General features: G+C 48.2%; 1 protein-coding gene across 1 annotated transcript in view; it reads right to left on the reverse strand.

Annotated features, from left to right (window-relative positions):
- Window positions 1–26,889, reverse strand: part of SYT9 (synaptotagmin 9) — a 176,049-nt gene that overhangs the window by 20,939 nt on the left and 128,221 nt on the right. Inside the window, 3 exon segments of the mRNA XM_032489135.1 lie at window positions 24,064–24,193; window positions 26,272–26,288; window positions 26,290–26,444. Of these exon segments, the coding sequence (XP_032345026.1) occupies window positions 24,064–24,193; window positions 26,272–26,288; window positions 26,290–26,444 (302 nt within the window).

Here is a 26,889-nt window from a genome sequence, read left to right on the forward strand (position 1 = left end):
GTAACAACAAACCCTCCCTCCTCCCCTTTTAGCGTAAAAGCAGCCTGAATTCTAACTTGGGTAAGATGGTTCTTTGGGACACAGTTCCCAGTTGAAATTACAAACTGGCTGTAGTTTTAAGCAAAACGTGCTACAGTTCCTGCTGGATCTCTGAGGGGGCACCCTCCCGGAAGCCTCCTAGCCAACAAAGCATCCTCCCAGTTCTGTGGGACACACCTCAGTTTTCTGGCTTTCTGAATAAAGTTGCTATTCCTTGCCCCAACATCTTGTCTCTCGATTTACTGGCCTGTCACACAGCGAGCAATACTAGCTTGAACTCTGTAATAAATTCTCTGCAATCAGTATCACATACACTAAGGTGAGAAAGTAATAATACAGCACAACTCAGAGAGGGACACAGACTGTATCAAAATAATAGACAATGCAGAACCTAGACTGTTTAAGAAAAACTATATTATATTTATTTTTAAGATTAAAAACTAGACTATATCTTTTCCCAACTAAATACAGGTTTCTCTAATTCCTCAGAGAGGAAGAACTGTTCTTTCGTATTACACTCCTGGGGTCCAGGGGCACACACTTCCTGGTGTCCCTTTGCTTTGGCATATGGGGTTTGGTGGCAGGGAAGTATGTGTGAGTCTGAGCACGGGTGAGAGCACTGGCTGACGGACCGCTCACGGAATCTTCTGAGAGAGACAGAAAAGGGCTTCAGAGATGCAGGAGAGAAGCAGGCCTGTTTGGCAGTAAGGTTCCTGGAGGAGCCTAAGGGCAGAAGCCAAGGAAGGAAGGGCTGGATCAGAAGGGACGGGGTCACAGAGCAGAGGGCTCCTGGGGGGTCAGCACCAAGGGAGGTCAGGGTCGGAGAGGGCAGCGGCTGTGAAGCCCAAGGCTGGCGCCATGCTCTCTCAGAGGCCACTGGGCCTCACGGCCGCCCATCTTTGGACACTTGGGTTCTCCCTCTGCTCCCTTCTTTCCCTGGTACCTGCCTGCATGTGAAATCACACCAGTGATCGCACTGTCCCTAGCGTCCATTAAGCGCCAGACACTGTGTTGAACACGTGACATGGCTTTCTCATTGGCAAGCCTCACGGCAGCTCCGCGAGGTCGGCCTACTCCTGCACCTTCCCGAAGCTGAGTCATCTGAGGCCTGGAGAAGTTCATGGCCTGGCTCAAGGACACCCAGCCCAGAAGTGGGGGGCGAACCGTGAGCCCAGGAGCCCTGGGCCTGTGCTTTTTACACATCACAGGCTGCGGGTTCCCTCAGTGAGAAGACCTCACCCCTTTCTCTTAGCGAGTGGCCGGTGGTCCAGGGCCTCTGCAAAATCCCAGCAGGGGGCACCCTCCCGGCAGCCTCTCAGCAAACAAACCATCCTCTGTTCTGCCTCGAGGTTCCTCTAGTCCCAGGGGCCATCCAGCTCTGCAAAATCACCAGGAAGATCAAAGGCAAAGCTGGCACCACCTCCTGTGGCCAGGGCCTGGGGAGAGAGCAACCAGCAGGCCCCAACTTCCCTGGGCTCTGCCTCCCAGGGAAAGCAAGCACATGTGCTTCTGTTGGCTCTGGAAATGGGGCAATTTCTCACTTAAAACCAACTGAAAACAAACTTCGGTGCCTTGAAAATTACACATTCACAGTTCATCTCTAGACTCTGGAACAGGATTAGATGGTAATGATTTAATTGATGGTTAAGTGTGTAGATAAAATGAATGTGCTGAATCCTTTCCGTAATTATCTCTCCAAGGAGCCCCAGCAGCTGTAATTACCGTCTGAGGCCGAAATTACAAACCAGCTGTAGTTTTAAGCAAAATGTGCTGCAGCTCCTGCTGGATCTCTGAACACAAGTCGGCCACTCCCGGCCCAGGGGCCCACGTGGCCCCCGACCGACCCAATGAAACACTGCTCTTGCAAAGCCTCCTCTCCCGGAACTTCAGACCCGTTCACGGTTGCTCTGCAGCCCTGGTCTTCACTGGCACTGCATGGCTCGCTCTCCCTTGCTGCTGGCAATCCTCCCTCCTGCCCATTCTCTACCAGGAAGATTTCTCAGACCAGCCCGCTCACACTGATCTCACACTAGGGGCCAAGACTGGCTGAAGAAAGGGGTGCCCTTAAATCTCAGCTCAGGGAGGCCAGTGGCACTCTCACTGTGCTGGAGGTTGACCCATGGGGTCACTGCAGCTCAGGGTCTACACCCTGTTGGCGGCCAATAAACCAAATTAGGTTATAAATCCACTTTTAGTTACAATGAACCAGAAGAGTTGTCTCTATTGATCAAAAGAACTCAGTCATAATTAAATTCCTTGCAGAAACTAGGGTCCTGCCTGGATAATTATGCAAAATTCACATATTCATTCAACAGCCACAAGAGAATCTCTGGGTTCTTCCTATGGGCCAGTTGCTGTTTGGAGGATTGGGTTGAACTCGGTGAACAGAGCAGAGGTGGCCCCTGCAATACTGGACTGTGTGGCTCCTGACTTGTCCTCAACTTGACCAGGAACCTGGCAAAGGTGCCGGCCAGCACAGACAGTTCCATACATCCGGATCGGCCTCTGGAGAGGAGGAGGGGGTGGAAGAGGCGGGGAGAGAGCACAGGAGCTGGATGCCAGCAGAGGCTGTGGGAAACGATGGGCTTGGGTCTCGGCAACCTCTTCCACACATTCGGCACCTCCTGAGATGCCTACTGTGCGCGCAGGCTCTGCTCCTCTGTCGTTCACCCCTTCTACCCCGAACCAAGGACCCCACGCCCTATCCTCACAGGGCTCTCACTAGGTGTGAACAAGACTGAACACTGCACCAGATGCCGCTTATCAAAGCTGTTATCGAACAATGTGTATAATGATCTACTTGCATCCATCCCCTTAACTGGACCGTGAATTTCACGGTGGCTGGGATTAGCGTTTTCCCCCTGCATCTCCAGTGCCTGGTGGAATGCTTACCGCCTGCTCAGAAATATTTGGTTTACAAATGAAAACAAACCATAAAATGCTAGGGAGGAAGAAGACAGGTGTGACCAACACATTCCACTACTGGGGGAGGCGGAGGTGAGGGAAGGTCAGAGTCTCCAATTCTGCCCCTAAAGGGGAAGCGGTGCTCAATTCCAGGGATTCTGTCAGGTGAAGGTGCTAGGCAGGGGAGTCTGTGGAATGCTGAGCAAATCTAGGTTCACAGGGGTACGCTGAAATTCATTTACTCCCACTCCCATCTCTTCATATTCATTCATTTTCTCTCTCTCTCCATTTTTCCTCAGTAGACTCTGTGCTTATGCAAGGCGAGCACCATGTATTTTTATCGCTGAGTCCTGTGTCCACACATTGCACACTACAAAGCGGCCCTAAAAAAGCGTTTAAGAATGAGCACGTGAGGAATGGGAATTGGTGCAGCCACTACGGAAAACAGTACGGAGGTTCCTTAAAAAACTAAAAATAGAGTTACCACATGATCCTGCAATCCCACACCTGGGCATATATCCAGAGAAAACGTTAATTTGAAAAGATTCATGTACCCCAGTGTTCATAGCAGCACTATTTACAATAGCCAAGATGTGAAAGCAACCTAAATGTCCATCCACAGATGACTGGATAAAGAAGATGTGGTATATATATACACACAACAGAGTACTATGCAACCATAAAAAAAGAATGAAATAATGCCATTTGCAGTAACATGGATGGACCTAGAGATCATCATTCTAGGTGAAGTAAGCCAGAAATAGAAAGAAAAATACCATATGATACCACTCATACATGGAATCTAAAAGAATTAAGGACACAAATGAACTTATTTACAAAACAGGAACAGACTCACAGACATAGAAAACAAACTTGTGGTTACCAAAGGGGAAAGGAGAAGAAAAGAGATAAATGAGGAGTTTGGGATTAGTAGATACACACTACTATATATAAAATAGACAAACAGTAAGGTCCTACTGTATAGCACAGGGAACTGTATTCAATACCCTGTAATAAACCATAAAGGAAAAGAATATGAGAAAGAATATATATATATAACTAAATCACTGTGCTGTACACCAGAAACTAACACAACATTGTAAATCAACTATACTTCAATTTAAAAAAAAAAAAAAGAACGAACACATCAGTGAAGTCATCTGAGTGCTGAAGGGTTACCTGCAGTGACCCCAGTGGCCAGAGGAGGGCAGCAAAGGGTAGCAGAGCTGATGGCAGAGGCCTGTTTTAGAGGATGACTTGGGTCTTATGACCCACGTGAGTATTAGGCGAGAGCACCAAGACTGGAGAAAATTGCTGACAGAAGTCCAGCAAAGCCCAGCATCATAAAGGAGGGTGAGCAGTTTGAGTGGGGAGCTAGAGAGGCTGGTGGCCAGTGCTGGGGTCAAGGTGTGGAGGGAGCTGATGTCAGGATCACAGGTGAAGTAAGTGGTCTAGAGCCGCGTGTTGGCAGGGCAAGCCCCGTGCTGAGCGCCCCCAGGGTCCCCAGACTTACCCCTGGCTTTGACTCCGGCCCTTAACTGACAAACACTCTGAGAGTCCGGGATCACATCATCTTCCACCCTGGTTTGGGCTCAGGAGAGAGGGCCAAGACCACAGTAGGGCTGGTTTTGTGAAGGATGCGCTAAATGTCCCCCTCAGGTGTGGGAACTGGCAGAGCCCTGGGGCCTTAAAAGAAGAGCTCTCCTCTAGGTGGACTGTCCTTGAAGTACTGATGGCAGGAACAGAGGAGTGACAGGTGACAGGTGGGGAGCAGGACCGTGTCCTGCCGGCCTGGATCAGCCCTCACCTGGAGAGGTTCTCAGCCAGGGTTGCTGGTCTGGCGAGCTTTGGGATCCAGACTTGATCCGCTGCCCTGCCTGCGTCAGCTTGAGCCTTTTGGAACTGGCTAGAAAACGACAGATGACAGAGTCCAGAGTTGCAGACATCAGGGGACGGATGGGGACTCACAGCTGGAGGTGAGACGCATATTACTGGGGGACGAGGGGATGGTATTCATGTCACTCTGAAGAAGGGATTCTGCCCAAGTTGGAAAATGGTGTCCTCCAAATCAGGGGAAGGTCTTTTGCGCTTGGTGGATGGGACGCGGCTGGCAAACCCAGGTGGTAGGACACGACCCTTTGGGATGCTACGAGGATCAGTAGCTTTGGGAGTCCTTAGCCCAGGAGATTATGAAAAGGCACATGCTGTCAGGTATTTTTAACCAAAGCGACTTGCTGCCTGATGCTCACAGCCTCCTAGCTGTGACACACCTGTGGCCCTGCATCAAGTACATGGCTCCTTGAAAAGGCCCAGCTTCCCAGCACAGATGGAGCAGACTTCTAGGTTCAGGACTGGAGTGCGCTCCTCAGGGAAGTGGAGAAACAGGCAAAGTTCATGTTTCTAGACAGCGGAAGTGCTGCAGAGGGGCAGGGTGGTGCTGAGAGATACCGGGTCGTAAGAAAAGGCAAGACCGCATTTCCCTCCTTTCATCTTTCCTATGCGTCTGTGTAGAGCATCAGGAACTGCGTTTCTCTGAGTGCCTCCCTACTGTCACTTCCAACTGCAGAGTCAGAAGAGCATTCTACGGCGCCTTTCAAATTTTCCAAGTCTCTCCATCCAGGCTCCCAACAATGGAAAACGTCCACCTTTATTTTCCCTTCCAAGGTTTGGAAAATCTTTATCCTAAAGCTTATGGTAGAATCTGACCATATCTAAACACGCCTTCACTGCCTCAGTCTCTCCGCTGGTTTTCCTGAGGGTCTCATTACTTCTACTTTGCAAAAGAGTTATTTTTTGACATCTTTTCTTTCTACTTCTCCTCATCAAAAAAGATATATATTTGTTTTGTTTTTGTTTGTTTTTTGAGGGGAGCGGTAATTAGGTTTATTTTTTTTAGTGGTGGTACTGGGGACTTAACCCAGGACCTTGAGCATGCTAGGCATGCACTCTACCACTGAGCTGTACCCTCCCCACCTTGTCCTCATTTTGATATATACTTTTTCTGACTCACTGTCTACATTTATCAGAAGATGCCTTGTGAAGTACACTGTTAATCACTTGCCCATCACGCATCCCCCCATTTTCTTCTTCCTAAGTGAACCCTGAATTTACCCAGGTTCCCACCTCACCCCATGCACCTAGACATCTCGGGGAAGGGATCCATCTCCAGGACTGGACCTATTTGGCCCACATAATCTGATTTCTCTTGCTAATGATGGACGTAAAAATTGTCATACTGCTGGCCATGACATGGAAGGGGAAAGCCTTTCGGAGACTTGAGAAATTTCTTCCTTGCTCCTGATAGAGAGCTTCAGGAAGTGCATTTTCCTCTGGTCCTTTTCAGATCTGGATGCAATGCCTAGCACTGCAACCATCTCACCTCCAACCTGAAGATGAATCAAAAAGGAAGGCTGGCCCAGCAGCCTGGAAAGATCCATGACCTTGACCCCACCATGAGCCCCTGAATCTATAACCCTCAGTCCCCATCTCAACCCTGACTCCTTCGCCAGGCGATACATTTTCTCACTGTCTAATCCAGTTTGTGTCAGGATTTCTGTTCTTTTTCTAATTGAAGTATAGTTGATTTATAATACTCTGTTAGTTTTAGGTGTACAGCATAGTGACTCAGCATTTTTATAGATTATACTCCATTAAAAGTTATTATAAGATAATGGCTATAATCCCTATACTACATCCTGGTTGCTTATCTACTTTACACACAGTAGTTTGTGTCTCTTAATCCCATACTCCTCATCTGCCCCTCCCCCCATCCCTCTGTTCTTTGCATGAAGAGTATTCTGATTTATCCTGCCAGCAAAGCAACTCAGGAACTTGTCAGATCCTATGTTTTCAACCAAAGATTTCCAGGGACTGTCTTCTCAGTGAGCTTCTCCCCACAATGAGACTGTGCCTCTGCACTCATGCAGGCCTTGTTTCAGGAGAGCATCACCTCTCTACCTGTGGTACTCCCAGAGGGGGGTCATGTCTGCTAAGCCCCACACATCTGCTTCTCAGTGCATCTCAGCCTCGGATGCACAGCTTCCCAGGCAGGCACAGTGCATTAATCTGCCCATTTCTAAGTGGTTGGTTGACATGCTTGGGTGTCTGCTGACATGCTCTGGGTTCGTGTTTGTTCTCTGTGTAGGAGGCATCAGGACACCTCGGGCCACTGACAGCTGGGCTTCTGGTCTTCCCTCCTGTGACACCGCCTGTCCTGAAACTCTTTTTTCGACATCCCACTTAATATCATTCATAACAACGGGTCTCAGGGATTATCTGTTTTGTTGTGTCATTTCCCTTGCATTAAGGGACTAACTCATCAATCATCAGTTTCCCACCTCTCTGTAAGATCGTCTGCATGCTTGGCTAAGAATGGTTTCTTCTGATATGTGAAGCTAAGGGTTCACAGCCTCAGCTAAACATCAACCTGATCTTTTGAGGCAGTTGTTGATCTTTGGGCTTTTTCTCAGTCTTCCAGAGTTCCAAAGGGCGATGGGAAGAAGTAATGAAAATACCACCCGTGTTCCCCATTTTCTACCCCCAAATCATTGTGTCTGAAGATGCATCCACGTTTGCTCTGAGTGGGTTGCCCGTGGCCACGAGCAGTAGTGAGTTTGCCCAGTTTCGGCTGACTCTTTGGTACACCTTCCTCACCATGGGGAAGGCATCTTTGCGGTCCACGCACAGCTGCTCTATGCCCCATGAAAGGGAGTCACCAAGTCTTTCAAGCTTCCCTCCAAGCAGCTTTCTTCACACCCACGTTCTTAGGTTTCTCCATCATTTGTGGTTCTTTTCCAGAAACTCTGGCCTCCTCTCAATGGCATGAATCTCATTTCTACTTCTGTTGTTCTGCTCACTCTAGCCTCTTTCCTATTCAGAGACAGTCCCACCATTTTAAGGTTTCATCTTAAGTATACCTGCAGTGTGGCAAACTGTGCAAACTTGGATAGAGTGGCCCAGATCCAACAGCCCCCAAATGTCCTCCTGGGCATCCTAAGCCCACAGGTGTCTTGGTCAGGCTCCAGGCTGCAAGAACAGAGACATCTTCAAGGTAGCTCAGAAGTTTAGCTAGGGGTGGTGGTGGTGATTTATTGTAAAAGCACTCATGGGGCAACTACAGAAATGGACCCTCAGTGAAGTTCAAGAGCAGGAATGATGGTAAGGGAACCAGGCAGGAGTTTTGTTCTGGGTCCAAGGTGACCCCTGCAACGTCAGTGTCAGAACTTCTGGATCTTGGCTCTGGTCTGCTATTAATGAGACTTCTCTGTTCTCTCCTGTTTTCACCAATTGGATTCTTAATCTTGTACTGTGTATATTTCCATTCACTATAATTTCAGTGTACTTCTTCTGTGAGTTTTTTTCACGGCCAACTAAGACCTCTAAAGCCTCCCTTTATCTCATAGGTCTGCTGATGCCTCACTTCTTGGTAGCTACCAAGTTCAGGGGTAGTATCTGACTGACCTAACCCACCTTGGGGTATCAGTGATATGTGTCACTGGGCAGCCCACAGACTGGCTGCTGGGAGCATGTGACCCTCTGGGTCCCATCATCTGTGGCCAGGGTTACATTTTATGAACCTCGGTGGTGAGGACAGCCTCTTCTACAGATATGGGGGGCAGAGGTGTGAGTGCACGCAGTGGGGCTGAGATGGGGCAGCATGGGGAGTAACGTGCTCAGGGTAACTCCCTTGCAGGGCTCTGCCGCTCCTCTGCTCTGTGTCCCGACCCTGCCCTCCTGGTTGCTAAAGTCTCATCTCAGACTCACCTTGAAGTCTGTCTGCCCAGCCTCTCCAGCCTCAGCTGGAGGCTTCACTGCTCACCTCCTGGCCCGTATTCTGACTTATGAGCATTACTGTAAGTCCTGTGGCCCGGCCTGGGGGTCCACTCCCATCAAACGCTTCCAATGCAGCCCTGGCAGGTAGAGCTCAGCACTCTCGAGCCTCCAGGAGATCGGACAGGCTCCTTTTCCTGCCAGCCTGCCCTCCACTCCAGCACGGACTCCCTTTCACCTCCTTATCCTTGTGTCCTGAAAACCTTCCCAGAAGGCTTAGGTTCATGTTCTAGTTGAAGGTCTCACACCATCAGGGAACAGCAGGGACGGTGACCTTCCTTCTCTTCTGTGGTGCATGCACGCCTCCAGGCCTTAGCTGGCCTGTATAGTTTCCTCCATTCTCTCCTGGAACTTTGTCCTCTCTATTAGGCGGACTTTTTAGGAATATTTTTCAGGCTGCTTCATCCTTCTGAATGTCTTGGAGTTTGTCTGACCAAGGCCAAAAGGACAGAGTGAGTGTTGGCATTCTGAGCGTGAGAGGTGGCTTCTTGAATCAATGTTGGGCCCTCCAATACTTTAGAATCAACGCTCAAAGACTGTCCACAGCTAGACTTGCTGGAAGTGAATGGAGGTAGGGACTGTGAATTAGAGCTGGGAGGAGAGGTCTTCATGGGAAGAAGCTTCTGCTTCAAGGGCTGATGTGGAAATCAGAGGTGAGGTCTAAGCAGGGGTGTGGCACGTCCATTCAGGTATCAGGGGTGAGACATCGGGGGCACAGGATGACAAAGAGTGGGGCTCTGATCTGAGGGGCGCAGCTGCAAACTGCAGGGTATTGGGAAGAGGCTGGGTTGTTCCAAACAATCTGATCAAAGCTGATGACAGAATAAGAGCAGCTGCTGGATGCATGAAAAGCTCAGCAGGATCCGGGTAGACAAAGAGGCCCTTTCAAGGCTGAGCCAGGTTGGAAGAGGGCTGAGCTGCTTCCAGGACACCGGAGTGTGTGGTAAGTATGCAGAGGAGACCTGGGGACCTAGAGACGCATGAAGAGAGGAGGCAGAAGGCTGTCTGGGCCTCCCCTCTGGCCAGTGGGGGAGGTGGTAAGGGGCTCGGCACGGATGCTGGGGGCCCTGCCTTGTACCCAGAGCAGCCCCATGCTACTCCTAACCCCGTCTGAGGAGTAAGACCTGCTCCCACAGGCCACCAGGATGAGACAGAGCCACGCTGTGCCCGAGACAGGGGGAGGGCCATCCTGTGTGCTCGGTGTCTCCAGGTTAAAGCTCACACATCAGTTATCCTCTGTCTCTCTTGTCTCTTCCATCTCGCCTTCCCTATTGAAAAGTCCTGCTCTTGAAATCCATTATCCTTTTCTAGCAAGTGGCCTGACCTGCCTTCCCGTTTTGGTCAAGAAACTGGGAGGAACTGTCCGTGTTCATTAGCTCTGGTTCCTCACGTCTTGTCTGCCTCCAACCTGGACACCCTCAGATACCGCAGCTCTGCTGAGGCTTCTCCCCTCCAGGGGGGCGAGACATACAGACCTGCATGCTGAGGGGAGCGGGCCCAGCCACGCCGTGTGCAGGAGAGCACTGGAGCATCCTGTCCTTCTCAACATAGTGGAGGATTCTGGAGCAATGGGGCAGACTGTTGCGGGATGATTTCAAAATATCAGACAGTTTAATTTGCAGTTGATTTGAACAGGTTTTGCTGAGCCTTCCTGTTGTCCTGGCCTGCTCTGTGACCTGACGTGGCCCGGCTCAGCGTGACGCAGTCTGTACTCCCTTCCACTCCTCGTTCAGAGGACACCCATGTGTCTGAGTGCCCTCAAGACTGCTGGTCCAGATTCTTTCCCCCAGTCCTCACTGCCAGGCTCAGCAGGGAGAGTGCTGGAACAGGAAGAGCCTGCCTGTCTGAACCCAGGTCCCTTCTCTTCACCGTGGGGTCACGGTGGAGCCCGGACTCTCTAATACTGAGACACGGGCCACGCAAGAAAGCCTGCAACCTCCCTTAATTCACAGAAGGCTCTGCTCCATTCTGCTCCTCACTTTCTGACATGCTCTTCCCCGAGGGATCCAGGGCTTAGAATGCAGGCTAATTAGCCTTTTGTCAGCAGATTATGGGCATTTCCATTTAAACCAATCTGCCTTCTTCCTGTGGCTGCGGGCCCAGAATAGAATTGGACTGGCCGTCAGCTGAGAAAAGGGTAGGAGCTAGGAGCCCCCAGTGCACGTGTCTGTGGATGAGGGGTGGAGGGTTAAAATCGCAATTTATCTTCCAGAAGAGCATCTTTTGGGAGGGAATAAGTGAATGGCACCGTTGGTCAAATTCTACTGCTCTTAGCACATACCGCACCGCTGTGATCTCTCCTCTCCTTGTCAGTTCCCCCTCTCTCACCCTTGCCCCTAACACCCTGTCCCTCCTCTGCTGTCCTGCAGCTCAGTAGACGCTAGGGCCGTCCATCTGGTCAACACAGTGGCCTGGTCATCATCCCGAACTCCTTGCTCTCCCTGATCCTTTCCCACCTATCCCCCGCCTCTACTTCAGTCCTCTTCAGGCCCAAGCATTGTTCACCTTGACCACTCAGCCCGCGCTCCTCCAGACAGCAGTGTGAGCATGCTCAGTCCTTCAAAAAATCCCTTCAAAGCTCCCTTAGTGCCCCAGTGGAAAGTTCAAATCCCTCATCGTGCCTGAACAAGCCTTTCTTTCCCTCTTTGGCTACATTTCCGTCCCCTGTGTACCCTATACTCTGTCATCCTGAACTCTCTGGTGTCCCAGACACCAGCCCTTCTCTTTCACATCTTCATGCCCTTGAATGTGCTCATCTTTCTCCTTGAGATGCCTTTTCCTATTTGCTCAATGGGAGGATTCCTACTCACTTTCTAGAGCTTGCCTGAGTGGGTCATCATGCCCCTCCGGTCACCACCACCCTTCCCCAACGGGTGTTTGGGGACCCCCTCATCTATGCTCCTATACACATTTTGAAAAGACAAGTTACACAATTTACTGTCACACTCCCCCACCGACTCCTTGGAGGCAGGCACTGTGTTCTCAGGACTTAGGACAGTACCCTGCACCCGGCAGGAGGGCAGGAGGGCAGGACTCGGCGTGGGGCCAGTTACTGCATGGAACCCTTTCACAGCAGCGACCCACACATCCAACAAGAATCACCATTCCTTCCTTCTGTGGCTGTTCCCCACATCCCTCTTCAATTATAAACACACAGTTGGTGTCTCTGTGCTCTTTAAGCATTGCAAGGTGGAGCAGAGCTTCAAACCAGGTTAAAATATTTGTGATAAAAATAATCAATTTATGGTCATGCAAATGTGGCAACACAAACCCAGGCATGCAGCACCTTACACAGAGACGCTGCAACCAAGGGGTGGTGGTGCTTCCAGACGAACAGACGTGATGAGAAGTCTAGAATTCTGGTCTTTTGGAGGAAACATGTTCTGAATGGCCCTAAAAATGCATGCAGTTGGTTATGATCCCACACTTCCTCTTAATACTCCCACACGGCATCAGAATTCCACTGGCCTTTCTAAAAGTACGTATCCTTTATTTCAGTTTTTCAGAGGGTAGCTCGTGACCCATCATTGGGTTTGTGAAATCAATTTAATGGTTGTGACCAGTATTCTTTTTTCTTAATGGAATAAAATTTTTTTCCAAAACAGCATCACATGGAATCACGTATTTCATGAAACTTTGGTTTCCATTTTATATCTGTGTACGTGTATGTGTTGTGATGTAAAATGTACTTCTTACTGTAAATCAGCGTTTGAGGCATTTGAGGCACACTGTTCTATTCCATGGGCACTTCATGGAATGTTGTGCTACACCCTGCATTCTAAGTCTCCACGAAGCGCTGGAAATTCCCAAAGCCAGAGAAATGGAAAACTTGGAATAACCCCAGAAGAGTTAGCCTTATTTCTGCACTGCAGCAGTATCATCAAAAATGAATAACTGAGGGGGGAGGGTATAGCTCAGTGGCAGAGCACACGCTTAGCATGAATGAGGTCCTGGGTTCAATCCCCAGTACCTCCATTAAAAAAAAATTAAGTTAAAAATAATATTAAAAAGTGAGTAACTGAAAAGCTGGGTGGAATTATATTTTCCTACTTGCTCAATTAATACTCAGTGAGCATCTCCTGTTGGCAGATACTGTGCAGGCAACTTCTGTACATGTTATATCATTTAATCACAACAGGTATTTAAAGCTAGGTACTACCAGCCCCATTTTAGGGAGGAGGAAACTGATCCTCAGAGAGATTAGGCAGTCACTTAAGCACGCAGCTCTAAGTGGCAGAGCCAGCAGTAGGTTCCCCTCCCTTTTAGACACCAATGCAGCACAACTCGGTTAGTCCACCAGGAAGTTTAACTGGGTCACGGCTTTCTCTTTGATTAAATGAATTTGCTCTCCTCGATTTTTGTCTGCTTCGAACACAGTAACTCTTGCTTTTATCTGTTTTACACATTCAGTTCCAAAATTAGATTTAACTTCAGGAAAGAATTCAGAAAAAAAAAAACCAAAAAACCTCCCCAAACTACACAGTGCTCTGTTAAGCAATGAATTTAAGCCTTTAGGTGTTTGCTTAAGTTTGCTAAGAATGAACTTAAATGTGTACATATCTAGATGCATGTGACCAGCAGATTACAAATGATCTAGACTCTCGTAGGACCCTCCCGGACCCTCCAGTCTGACAGTCAGACTCAGCAAGTTCTCCTAATTACAATCCAAATGCAAATCCACATCAATTCTACTGAAGATTTCCTGGAGCTATGAAGGTGAACTTGTCTCCTGCAGGCGAAACTGATTCTAAATCTTATTTAAATGTCTTCTATTTCCCTGCTGCCCTCACTCGCTTCTCTCCCAATACCAAGCTCCTTTCCCTGTGGCTGGCTGCCCTCCAGCACCCTCGCTCCCCAACCCACACTTCTGTCAGTTTCTTCAACCACATGGACGGCCCCTTCTACCGCCTCCCACCCCACCCCACCCCACCCCACCCAGCAGCTGCTCAGCAGGCACCCCTCACTCAGCAACACAGAGCCTTACACACACAGAGGCCACCGAATGGTCTCTGAGCACGGAGGGGTGGTGGTGGTGGAGGGGCCCAGGCTTCACTTCTAAGCCCTCCTTTCTGGATGGGAATGGGTGCAGCCCTGAGTCTGGTCGATCTGTTTTTTCTTTCATAGCCTTGGTTCCCCATCATTTCCTGGCTCATGGAGTCCCCCCTAGTCTTGGCAGCTGGTCCACTAATCAGAGTTATAAGAGTCTCTGTCCGCCATTGCTCAAGGACGCTCCCGAAGTTCAGAGTCATCCACCTCAACGACAGCACAGGGCTTAGCGCCGCCATCCCAGTGCTGTTGTTCTTACCTGTCCCTTGTTCCTGGACCAAGGGGTCCAGACCCAGCAAGGCCGTCCCCTGGGCCCCTGTGAACTCAAACACCACCTGTAAAGGCAGTGAAGGAAGCTACATCTGGGTGGGAGGTGAGGGGGGCTTTAGAGAACCGCCGGCTTGAAGCAGTAAGAGGAGCATCTTCTGGGCTGAGTAGCCCTTGAAGACTCCCATGTGATTCAAAAGTCCTTTTCTTTCCTATTATTCCCTTTCTTGCTTTCAAGCATCTTGTCTGGCAGCAGCAGCTGGAGCTAAAAGCTATTTCCCCTAACAAAGTGCAGATGTCTCAAGGCCTTCGCTGTTAACTCTTGGGTGCCTACTGACACGTGAGAGAAGCAGGAAGAGGTGAAGAGGAAGGTGCACCGGGTGTGATGGCTTAGACTCTGCTGGACGCATCAGTGTGACCAATGGCAGTATCCCTGATTTTCTCTTGTTATCCTAAGAGTGTCATGTTTTTCAGAGTTACTATTTCTTTCTCTGCAAGGATCCCTGGATCCTTATCCCTGATAAGAGATTCAGTTCGAGGTAAGCCCACATTCACGTGGTACTTTGGTGCCAGACTTGAAAAGGCAATGGAAGGGTCACATTATTTTTAAGCAGTAGGATAAGAGCCGTTAGCACTGACTGGGAATGGACATTCTGCCACTTTAAAGAACATAACATTTTTAATGCCTGTGAAAGATCAGACTGTCTCACCCCCAGCTACTAACCTATGAAGACAGTGCTGACTTGACCCTGTGGGCTGGAGAAGCAGAACTGTCCTGCCAGGCTTCTGGCTCCTATGACAAACCTTCCACAGCCAAGGGCCTGGGTTGTCAACTTATTCCTGGACCTTGTGTGTCCAAGTGAGTCCAACTTCCACACCCTTCACCTCTACCACCAGGCTGACCCAGCCTGCCAAGCTGAGATCCTGCTTGGATCCCACCTCGATCCTGAAAGTTTTCATGAAGAGCTCTGCTGTCACTCTCTCTAACACAGGAGCCCACCCTGACCCCTGCCTGGCTCTTGGTTCCTTAGTTAGAGGCTCGATCTTCAGCCACAGTCATTGCCACTGGGGAGCCCCACTCACTACCCTTGGATGGAAGCTTCCAAAACTAAGACGGGGGCACCAGACGCTCAGCCCCAGTATCCTGATGAGGGACTCTGTAGACCCGTCTGTAGCCAGGCCAACTCCTCCAGGCCCATCTTCCCCTCACGGGTAGGTGCTGCCTGCTCCAGTTCAGCTCTGCTCCCCAGTGTGGCCCCGACTCCAGTCAAAAAGGAGGGAGCCGCAGACAGGGCCTAACAAGAAGCACTGTTTGGATCCATGTCTCCAGGCCCCCTTCAGAGACTTCATTAAGCATTCATAACAGGAAGGAAAACCCAGAATGTTTACATTGTTTAATTTTCATCAGTCTTAATCCCTTTGGATGGCATTTGCTGTCTTGATTGGATTTATGACCTTTCTCTAGTTAACTTTTTCAACCTGGACACTTATTATCAGTATGCACAGTATTTAAGCAGCTCCATTCAGATCCTCAGCCACGTAGGGAAAAAAAAAAATCACACCTTTGTTTTCCTATTCTTCATTCATAACTGCTTCTCTTTCTGACAGTCTGAGCCCAACTTGCGATAGTATACCCTACACCTAAAAGGTAAGATTGCATTACTGTAATTGCTCAATGATTTGCAAAGTTCCCCTTGTTTTGAAAGCCCCCTTTCCTTATTTTTAAGCATTTCAACGATCAATTCACCACATTTCACATTCTAAGCTTTATTTAAAATGGGGGGAAATACGTAATCATACCACTACAGATGACAGACTTTAAACATACAATTGAGCTTTTTAGCTTGTAAATAAAAATAAAATAAATAAGCATAAGATTAAAGATCACGTTAGAGTAGCCAAAATACTGTTATTAAAAGAGTACAGATTTTCATTCCCATTCTACACAAATGAGATGCTGCACATGGTAGGAGACACTGATGGCAAAGGACAGTCGTGTGACCCGTCTTTACTCCTGAGGAACTGTGCCTTTATCAACCCAACAAAGCATCAGATGATGGGGAGCTGTCCATGGTCCTACAAATCCACGCAGGGCTTGATTTTCCCTTTGGAAAAACAGGACATAAATGCTAAAGCAAAGCAGTTTTCCCCCTCACTTTATATGGTAATTGCATGTCATCAAGAGCCAAGTCTCTTTTGGCTGCAACTGTCTCAACACACAAGCTCATGAACCAAACATCAACAATTTGTTTCACTAGGAAAACTTTCCTGAATGTCTACAATGTGCCATTTTGTAGGTATTGGACATACCCAAGTGAGCAAGAGAGATGAGCTGATCTCATGACAGCTCTGAGAATGGTTCTCTTCACTTCAAGGGAACACTGGGGTGGGTGTTTGCCTGTGACCCAGATATTTTTGTTTCAAAAAACCTGCTTATCTGCTTCAAGAAATCCTACCTTATAGTGCTTACAAAACAAAGGGAATTTATATACTTATATATTCATAAAGGTCAGAGGTAACATTATGTTCAGGAGAGGCTGGATCCAGCAACTCAACCATATGATTGAGGGTCTGGATTCTTTTTACTTCTTTATTCTGCAAACCCCAGGGTTGGTTTCACCCTAACTCTGGCTCCTCTAGAGGTCCAAAGAGGGAAAAGCTGCTCCTGTGGTATATGATTCTTTGTTTACATCCAATAGGAAAGACAGAGAGAGCATCTTTGTCCAAGCATTCACACCGAATGTTCTGTAATACTCTCTGACTGAATCAGCTTATGCAGTGCTAATCTCCATGGCTGGACTGACTGGCTTAGCTTGGACTAGATCATAGTTCCATTACTGGAGCCAAGGATGGAGCCTGACTCCCTAGAATCCCAAATCAGAAGTCAGGGCCATCAGAAATGGGCAACTAACAAACATTCCTGCTGTCTGTGAGGTACTTGCAGAACCAGGCAGGATCCTTGTCAGCTCTCCCTCTGCTTTGTGTTCTTGGGGCATGAGAACTAAAGCCACCTACCCCAACCCAGCTAGCTGTCTACAGAATGCACTCTACCTTAACTTGATATTACTGTTCCATTGTCTTCAGTAATATAACTTAACTGTTCCCAGAGACTCTTGCCAAGATAGATAAAAGTTGCACATAACATTATTGCTCATTATGGGTACTTCCCAAAAGACCACCAGCTTTTCCTTAGAGAGCATCCCCAGATAGTTTACATCCCAAAACTCTTTGAATCCTGGCCTTGAAATGCTCACCTTGTTGTGTTCACCTAAACTATTATATCAAGATCTTTACCTGATCCTAACCAAGCCTCCCACCCCCTGTTTTGTCCCCCTAGCCACACTGAAAGACCCTCCTTAAATCATCCTTCAAAATATCAATAAATTAGACTCTGCCCTTCCCCTTCCATCACCAGGTAAGAAGTCACCTCCACTCTGTCTTATCAACAGGCTGTTCTGCTGATATTTGAGAGACAGCATTCAACAGACGCACCTCCTGAAAGACTCGTTTCCAGGAGTAGTGGCCTTCCAGATGTCCCCCATCCTCTGCCAGGATGCTCCACACTTGCCCTGGGCCCCTTAACCCGGGAAGTACTCTCTTGTCCACAGAGGATCACCAGACAGTGTGGTTCTTTCAGAGGCTGACATAAACAATTCTAGTTCATCTCATTGACTGGAAGAAGAATTGGCTCATCAGCCCATAGTATTAGCAGTCACCTCTGAATGCCGTTCCTGGAGATGGCACTGCTGAAGGCTCAAGCCCACTGTTAACCACCTTCTTATCTAATTACTGTTCAAGTGTGCCTCAGGAACGTTCCCCAGCAGGGCCTGCTGGGGCAAGGTCATCTGTGAATGTGAGGAGAGTCAAGATGCAGTTGACTTTCTGTTCAGACAGAAACATTATTTTCCAACACGCTGTTATTACCTTTTATACCTCTAGTGTTTACCTTACCGCCCCCATGGTTTGTACAATTGCTATGTCTATAAACTTTTGGAAGAGTCACTGGTTTTGCATCCCAGCTGAAGATGAGAAAGTGCTTAGCATCTTTTTTTTTTTTTTAAACCAGATAATTCTATACAAGAAAGAAGACCTGCCTGGGAAATAATAAATACCCTTGGCTTTGTATGCTGACTATTCCCTCTATAAACTGGAAACACAATGCCCCATTAACACTAACCATGCCCACCAGTCCAAACTGCATTCTGGCCACGTATATCAATGGGCACAGATTCTAACAGGTTTGGTACGTGTTTTTCAGCTCCCAAACATGTAGCACATTTTTATGTTCTTGGCAATCAGTTTTGCTTCAGTGGCTCTGCAGGTGTTTATGGATATTGGCATACTAAATCCCCCAATAAAAATAGTTTATTTTTTGAAAAAAATCTCAATTATACATCCTTTATTTTATCCCCCAAATGCTTTCCCATTATTTTTCTCTCTTTTATCTTCACAGGTAGGTGGAGCGAATCATTGCCCGATGTAAAACTGCTGCTAAAATGTTTCCCTGGTGAGAAAAGTCAACTTGTGGCCTAATGTCCTTGTCACCTCCTGATCAGTCCTTGTTCAGTCTGTCATTCACCAGAGGGATGCCTGTGGTTTCTGCTTCCTCTGTCTCTTATGAATGAAGTACTCTACAACCCGGCTGTGCATATCAGCATGAGGGGACCCTCATGATTTACTAAGGCGCCTAAATTATTCTTCTGAATATTTCTCAACTGCACTTGAAATGCAAACCAACCATCATCAGAGTGCAGCTCATGGGAACCACGGTAAGAAACGAATGGCCCCTTTTTATGTCTTCTCCTAAATGGAGAGAGGTAATCAAAGCCTGGAGCTTAAAAAGGACCATCTCCATTTGAAGAGCCCACTGTAAATTCAGTCTCAATACCTTTTACATCTTCCTCCAGACTGACTTCTACTTCAGACTTCCTTGAGTGGGAAATTGTGGAACTTCAGAACTAAAGGAACCCAACTGCTTTCATTATATGTCTCATTCATTCATTCTCTCATTCACTGCTCAAATATTAATTCAATACCTATGTGACAGGGATAGCATTTCCATTCTCTGTGAATTATGCTGTTCCATGCAAAGGAGTCAGTGCTATATGTTCCTGCAAATTGAGGCAAATAATAGGAGGTCAGGGATCAGAGAGTCCCTCAATCCAATGTTCACAGCAGCACTATTTACAACAGTCAAGACATGGAAGCAACCTAAATGTCCACTGACAGATGCTTGAATAAAGATGTTGTGGTATGTATATATATATATGTATGTATATATATATATATATATATATATATATATATATATATATATATATATGGAATATTACTCAGCCATGAAAAGAATGAAATAATGCCATTAACAGCAACATGGATAAACCTAGAGATTATCATACTGAGAGAAGTAAGTCAGATAGAGAAAGACAAATATCACATGATATGACTTATATGTTGTGAAGAACAGTTGTCCTGGAGTGTTAAAGCCTCCAAATCCCTCACTTCAAAATCCACTGGGAAGCAGCTGGGTTCACTTGTGTCCATTTCGCTGTCCTGCCAGGACCCTTCTTGAGAAGTCTATTGTCAACCCTCCTGCTGGAGTGGAATTGGGTCACCTTTCCATGACCCTTGACCTCCTGTAAACTGGACTGAGGTGGACACTTAACCCAACGTGGGCAATCAGACGCTCTCTCCTGGAAATGTGTGGACCTCAAAGGCTCCAGGTGGGCTCTGCTGGGCACTTGATGGATAATATCGAGAGCTGGTTTAAAGGGCCTGCTAACGTGGCTCCCAGTCAAATCTGAGGAATGACATTTGCTCTAGTTCTATAGCTCTAAGTTATACCCTTAAAGAGATAGAGGGTGGTCGATGAGGCTTCTGTTCACGTCAGGGTGTAATGTGCCCCACCAGCCCCTCGTTACGCACACATAAAAGGCCGAGTTTGGAGAGAGGAAGACTTACCCACACCGGAGCACCCCTTGAGTAGCACTTTGGGGTTCAGAATCTTGCACCTCTGTCAATCAGGGAAATGGTGCTGAGCTTCACTGTGTATTCTGATCTGATTCTACCTCTTTTAGAAAAGTAGAAATTGATTTAACTGAGTGGTGTCTGTGTTCCGGTCTTCCCATCAAACCAAGTTTACTACTCGTTAATCCAGAGGTGACACAGCACTGCACACGGACGCGATGAAAACCTGGAACTATTTCTATTACTCTCCCCAGAGCTCATGAGGGGTCAGCTCCACATGCAAGAGGGTGGAAGGGTGCTGGGATACGGCCAGGCCAACATGATCCTCTCTTGGATATGCAGAGGATAGGGCTGTGGGGGGAGCCCCGAGAGCTCTGTCATCTCCCGAGGCCCAGGGCGGGGAGGCTCCTGTCCCCAGGCCCCAGGCAGCCTGCTCTGAGGGAGTTCACACAGCTTCCCAAGCCTCTGGCATCACCGAGAGAAAAGGGAGGGGGAGCTGGCTGACCTTTGAGTGTGCAGTGAAGCCATGCAGAATCCCTGGGAGAGAAACGGATTTTTGAACTCATTGGCTTTGAAGACTCCATCTGCCACCTACCCTGGCAAGGTCAGAGTGTGCTGGATGCTAGCCCAAGCAGGCTGCCAGGTCTCCGCAGGGCTCACAGATCAGCCCTAACCTGGCCCTCAGCCTCCAGAAGCGAAGAGCTTCTGCCAAGCCAGCCTCCCTTTGTACGAAATCCTAACCAGCCCATATCCTCTCTCCCTCTCTTTCATTCATTCCTACACACACACACACACACACACACACACACACACACACAGAGAACTGGGATTTCATTGCTGTTTTTGTTTTAAAGCAGAAATGTTCAAAGGTTCTCAGTATAGCAGCAGCTTATCTTGGAGGCCAAGGAAGAAAGGAGAAAGAACAGAACTTCAATATGTGTCTCTACATCCGGCAGAGTCAAAAATGACCCCCTCTTCCAGCCTGAGGTGATGGCTCACCAGCATGTGGGGGCTGGGGGTGTCCAGCCTTCCTTTTCCCTCTGTGACAGACATTATGGACGATTTTCTTTGTGCGACAGTCCCATGAGGACCCACAGAGATCTCTCAGAATGCAGGACAGATGTGATTACAGTCACAGCTGGGAATTTTACTGAGCACTTACTGCGTGCCGGCCACGGTGCTTCACACAGGTTGGATTATTTAGTCCTCACAACCACCCTTGTGGGATAGAACCTGTGACGTCCACTTTAGAGGGGAGAGAACTGAGATTTGGAAAGGGGAAAAAAAAACTGAGTGGCAGCACATGGATTTGAATCTACGTCCGTCCAAGCCCAAAGTGAGCATGTCCAACTGCTCGGCCTCTGGCCTCCTGCATCCTGACCCTGTTCTTCATCTCATCTGGTACCATTGCCCCAGTTCTGCTCATTACACACTTATCCTTCAAAGGGAAAGGATCGCTTCCCCTCTCAGGCTGGATCTCAGGTCCCAGGAGTGGACTTCAAACAGACAGGATGCAACAGGGCAGGCACAGCCTCCCGTGGTCTGCCCTTCACGTCAGGGCCATTTCACTGCCTTAGTTCTGCTGCAACAGTTGAGAAAAGACTGGTCTCTGCCAAAGTGATTCTAGCTGCTGTAACCAACGACTCCCAAGTTTTGGTGGTTTAACCCTAAAAACATTTATTTCTCACTTATTTAACTGTCAAAAGCAGATCTGAATAAGCCAAGTGCTCAGGGCTTAAGGAATGTCCCCCAGGCGGCCAGTCACACAGCACTTTTTCTGGGCAGCGAAGGGAGCCTCCGAGGCCCGCTTTCTACAGGTTCCCTCACGGAAGGTGCACACGCCGCCTCCAGCGTGCCACCCACAGCCACTCCCCGGCAAGGTCACCTGAGACAGAAGCACCGGCGCAGCCCCACGCCACACCCCGATCTCCACTCCTTTCCTGTTTCCCGAGTCCCGAGAAGCAAGAGGCCTGACACGCTTTGACACTCCAGATTGTTATAAATAAGGATGAAAGTCAGCAGCGACCTGTAAGGGGGCAAAAAGTCGATTACATGTGCTTGAACTGCCACCACTGGTGACGGGCTCTGGCAATTTAACAAGCCCGCAGATGGACTCCTTTGAGAATTCCACCAGGCGCTGAAGAAGTGAAGCACGCGGCAGGCAGCATCAGCCCCCCAGCTACTTCTCAAGTGGCTCCTAGTTTCTGTGGGTCTCCCTCAGAGATTAATTTTGAGCCCAGGAAAGAAAGTGTCTTAGCTTCTTTGGCCCAAGGACAGAGGTGTCCTCAGCGACCTGCAAATTTGGGGTGGGGGGGCTAGACGCCCCTTGAAGATACCTTCTGGAGGCCCCAAAGCTTAGAATCAGTCCACGAACCCTGTCCTGCTTTTCTCCCTTCAGCATTGTCTCCAACAAAGAAAGGCTGTCCCTTCATCCCCTGGGCCCTCTCTTGCCTCAGCACGCTGCCCAGCACGTGTGCGTCAACCAGACTCACCTGACTGTCCACGGCAGCGGAGCGCACAGCCGGTGAGGCTCTGGTCTTGGCCTCTCAGGATGGCTTTGCAGGAAACAGAGCTGCCTGCACTGGGGGAGTCAGAGGAAGTTCTCTGCCTGGAACCCACGCTCCCTGGTGTCCCTGTTCCCAGGGGCTCAGTTCTCTTCCCAAGAGCAGGAGGGACTAATGCTTCACAGACAAGCACGACATCTAAGCAGGGCAAACCCTTCCTCCCTCTGTGCTCCAGCGGCACCTGATGTGGATGATGATGCGCACAAGTGTGCACTTTGGTGATTGGCTCACACGCCATCCTCTCTCTCTCTCTCTCTCATGGTCTATAAGCTCTTCAAGGGAAGGAAAAATTTCTGCCATCTGTATTTTCTGTATCTCACACAGCGTCTGACCCACAGAAATGTCACTTAGTGAATACAACTTATTTCTGAGAGTGAGTTAGTAAATAAGAGAGTGAGTCACTGAGGAAGGGTGAATGGAGGAAGAATAAATGAGAAGGAAATAGGGGGGGAATGAGTTAATGAATGAAGGTGGGAGGCAGAACCATGGCCCACTGCCTCCAGGTATCCATTCTCCTCTTCTACCTTGCAAACAGAAGCCTGCTTTTTCAGTTTTCATGCTGCCACCCCACCAAAAAAAAAAAAAATTTCTCACCCATCCTTGCATTTAGACATGTCCATGTGACTAAGTTCTGTGACTAAATTAAATGTAAGTAGCTATGTTGCATAAGAAATCAAGGAAAAGCCCTTACAAAGGAATGTGTGTGCTTCTGGCTCTTGTCTCTTTCTACTTTTCTAAGGCCTGGAAGATATGTGATGGTTGGAGCTTAGCAGCCATGTTGTTCAATGAGGCGATCTCAAAAACAAAAACAAGAACAAAAACAAAAACAACAGCACTGGAAGCAGAAAGATAGAAGTCTACACCTCTGTTGATCACAGAGCCACTAAAACAGCCTTGATGACCTTCCTCTGGACCTTTTTTTATGTAACAGAGAAACAAATTTCCATTTCACTTATTGTTCTGTGGTTTGTTGTTTTGGGGGTTTTAATCATATATAATTGAATCTGATAATAACCAGTTTGCCCAGAATCACACATACTAGAGTCAGTCTCAGAATCCAGGCCTCCTCTCGCCCAGTCTCGAGTTCTTTCTGATGGCAGATGTAAGTCACTCTATGAAGGCCTGAAGTGCACACTCCTCCAGATCCTGCAGATGCCCTCCAAACGTCAATCCAAAGCCACAACGTGAAATAAGAGAATCCTGAACTTTTTGAAAACAATCAAAGCGAGGGATGATTCCCAATCAACATTCAAAACCCACCAGACTGGCGGGGAGCACAGACTCCACGTCAGACAAATGCAATTCCCAACCAACGGCCTCAGGAAATACAACCAGGGAAAGCCACTGATACCACGGGCCCTGTGACACTCCCATTCTTGGTGGCTTCTGCATTTCAACAGTAAAGCACTTATCCTTCTGCAAAGGGGAGCACGAGAGTAGGTCTTACCTCCACCAGGGAGTGCCAGTGCGCGATGGGCTTGCGCGGGTACGACAGCATTTCACTCCAGTGGTCTCTGCCCAGCCTCTCAGCTTCGTTGCCTACTTGACACACGCCGATGATCTCATTGTGACCTACACTGTGAAAATGGTCCACAATAGTTTTTTTCCTAAAATTTTGTAATGTAAGGGTAACAACTACTCAATTGAATGAATAGAGGAATTAGGGAAGGGGCGGTCCTTTTCATTCCCTAATTCAAATCTACAGGTCAAGTTTAACAGCCATGAGGACTTGGGGGCACAGAGAGGAAGACCAGGGTCTGGCCCTCACACACCTCGGCTGTCGTGCCCCTGACATGACTTAGCTGGTTCCCAAGCGCCCTGTGTTGGGAGAGCCCCCTGATGCACGCACATGACGCCTCCTCTGGTTCTGGAATGGGGTTGATCTCCAGGCCTCCAAATCCACGTAATGGAAAGGGGCCCATCTGAAAGGAGTTTGTTGTATTAACGGCTGCTCCCCTCCTGCAACAGGCAATCAAGTCCAGGTAAGGGAGAAGCTCTGAGTTTGGCAGCTGTATCCTTGAACTTACAAAGAGGGCAGAATGGAGGGGGCTCCTGGGTCTTCTTGGGACCTTTCTTTAGAGAACATGTCCTCTCACACTCTTCCCTGCTTCCTTCCTAGCCCAGCTTTGCTTCAGTGGCCCAGCTCGAGTTCCCTACTGTAGAATGACGCTTAGTCCCTTAAACACTTAGCTAGGATTTCTGAAACATCCCTGGATGGGTCCCTGCCTTGGACCGTTTCTTTTTTTCCTTCACAGTTTTTGGTCTGAAGCCTTTTGTGTATAACCAGAATGACACGGCCTGCCCTTTAGCTCTTAAGGATCCAAACTCACAGACTTCTTCTCTTTCTTATTCCCTCTTGCAAAGATGAATGATTTTTCTATATGTGTATAGGGAGTCAAGGGTGGGGAAGTGGTGTGAAGGATATTTGATTCTCTGCTCATTAAAATCAGTTACACGCAGACGCCCCATGAATTCGGCCATGGATTTTTCCAGGACAGATTCATGAGTTTACTGAGAATTAAACTGAAGCAGAGTTCACATAAACAGATTTGCTGATACGGGAAACTTGGCAATAGCTTGAATGATGCCGGCCCAGCCTTCCATGGCTGGTGGGCAACGACCCCTCTCATGGCCTGATGCTGTTGGTGTTGTGTGTCATCCAGAGGAGACAGGGTGAGGTCTACTGCCCACTGAGGGCTGTCACACCCATGGGCAGCTGAGCCCATACGTGCTCCCTGGGTTGAAAGAAGATTATGCTTTACCCAGGCATCTGCTGCAAAGGGTGTTCAGGGCACTGAGGCTGCTTTGTTGACATTTCAGAGGTCTGCAGGAAAATTTTTATCTACAAATAATATTGTAAGATATGAGAAGTCCAGAATGATTTCTTTCTTATATATAACTGTGCCCAGACCATGTGGGAGGTTTCCAATTAAAAAGAGATTTTGCATTTCAGTCTAATGACTGGTAACATGTATAATTCCCTGTTGCTACTTCCTTTGCATATTAAAATGACTGTTTTTCAAATCTGTCCTTTAAATACACAGTTGGCTACAATGCAGGCTATAAATATCTCTTCTGTGCTGTATTAATTAGAAAGTCGAGCATCTTATACATTTTAATGTACCCTGTCATCCATACTGATTCTAGCGTTTTCAAGAGAACATTTCTGTGTTTGCTTTCAGATTTAAGTGGATGGAAATGATCTTTATTAAACACATCAGGAGAAGAAAAAAAAGAACGAAGTTATGTATTTAGAAATGTTGATGGTCTGGTTAAAGTAATCATTCTGCTATTTTGAGTGGAATCTTTCCTCTCAAAACCAGGCAGGATTGCCCACGAGAAGATTAAGATCTGTGGGGCCATGGTTCTTCAAGCTGAGATTCTACGGGGTGTGCAGGGCCAGAGAGGGGAAGAAGTGGGGGAGGCAGGAGGACGGAGGAGGAGAAAGAAATAAGAAATGGGGAGCTGAGAGGCACTTTGGTAACCTGCCTCTATAGCAGGGCCTGTAACCTGCTGACTCCTTGTCTCTGTGCTGCTCGCCCAGCTCCTCTCCTGTAGCTGCACTAGGACACCAGCTAAGAATCCGTGGCCGCCCCCACCCCGCCAGCTGTGGGCACAGGGCACGTGCCGTGAGAAAGAGCTCCAGGCATCTCACCGGTCGTAGTCCATGACCTGCTATGGACAAGTGGATTTGGTCAATGTTCTCGGGAGGGACGTCAAAGACTATGGCTTCATTGTAAACAGGATTCAGAGTGTTCCTCTTGGTGGACGTTTTCCTCTTCTTCAGTCGTCTGCCATCACACATCAGAGAGACCTTCACGTAAGGATCTGCACAGACCATGAGAAGCAGGGGGACCGTGAAGATAAAGGTAGAGTTAAGCTGGCAGTGTCGTCATTGTGGAGTTTCAAGGACCACAGTATGCAGAACCCCTTTACCTGCCTGTGGGCTGGAGTTTGAGGATTTTAATTAACACAACGCCTGGGCAGTGACTAGAGTTGGGATAATTGAGTCACTCATTCAAGAAAAAGCACAGGATACTCTCTCCTCCAAGTGCGTGGAATTTTAAAATAGTGTCAAGACATCACTTACTGAATTAGAAAACGTTCCAGCTAGAATTCCAGACCTGTCCGGCTGCCACAGGAAGGCAGATGCAGAGGTATTTCCAAAGCGTGGGGAGCTGGGCTGCAGACCCTGATTCTGAGCTGCCCGAGGAATCTTTTCCTGAACACCAGGTCTTTGGGAAAGGGAGAAGCTAAATTCTTAAGAGGACAG

This window comes from Camelus ferus, chromosome 10 (genome assembly GCF_009834535.1).
Source record: "Camelus ferus isolate YT-003-E chromosome 10, BCGSAC_Cfer_1.0, whole genome shotgun sequence".
Lineage (NCBI taxonomy): Eukaryota > Metazoa > Chordata > Mammalia > Artiodactyla > Camelidae > Camelus > Camelus ferus.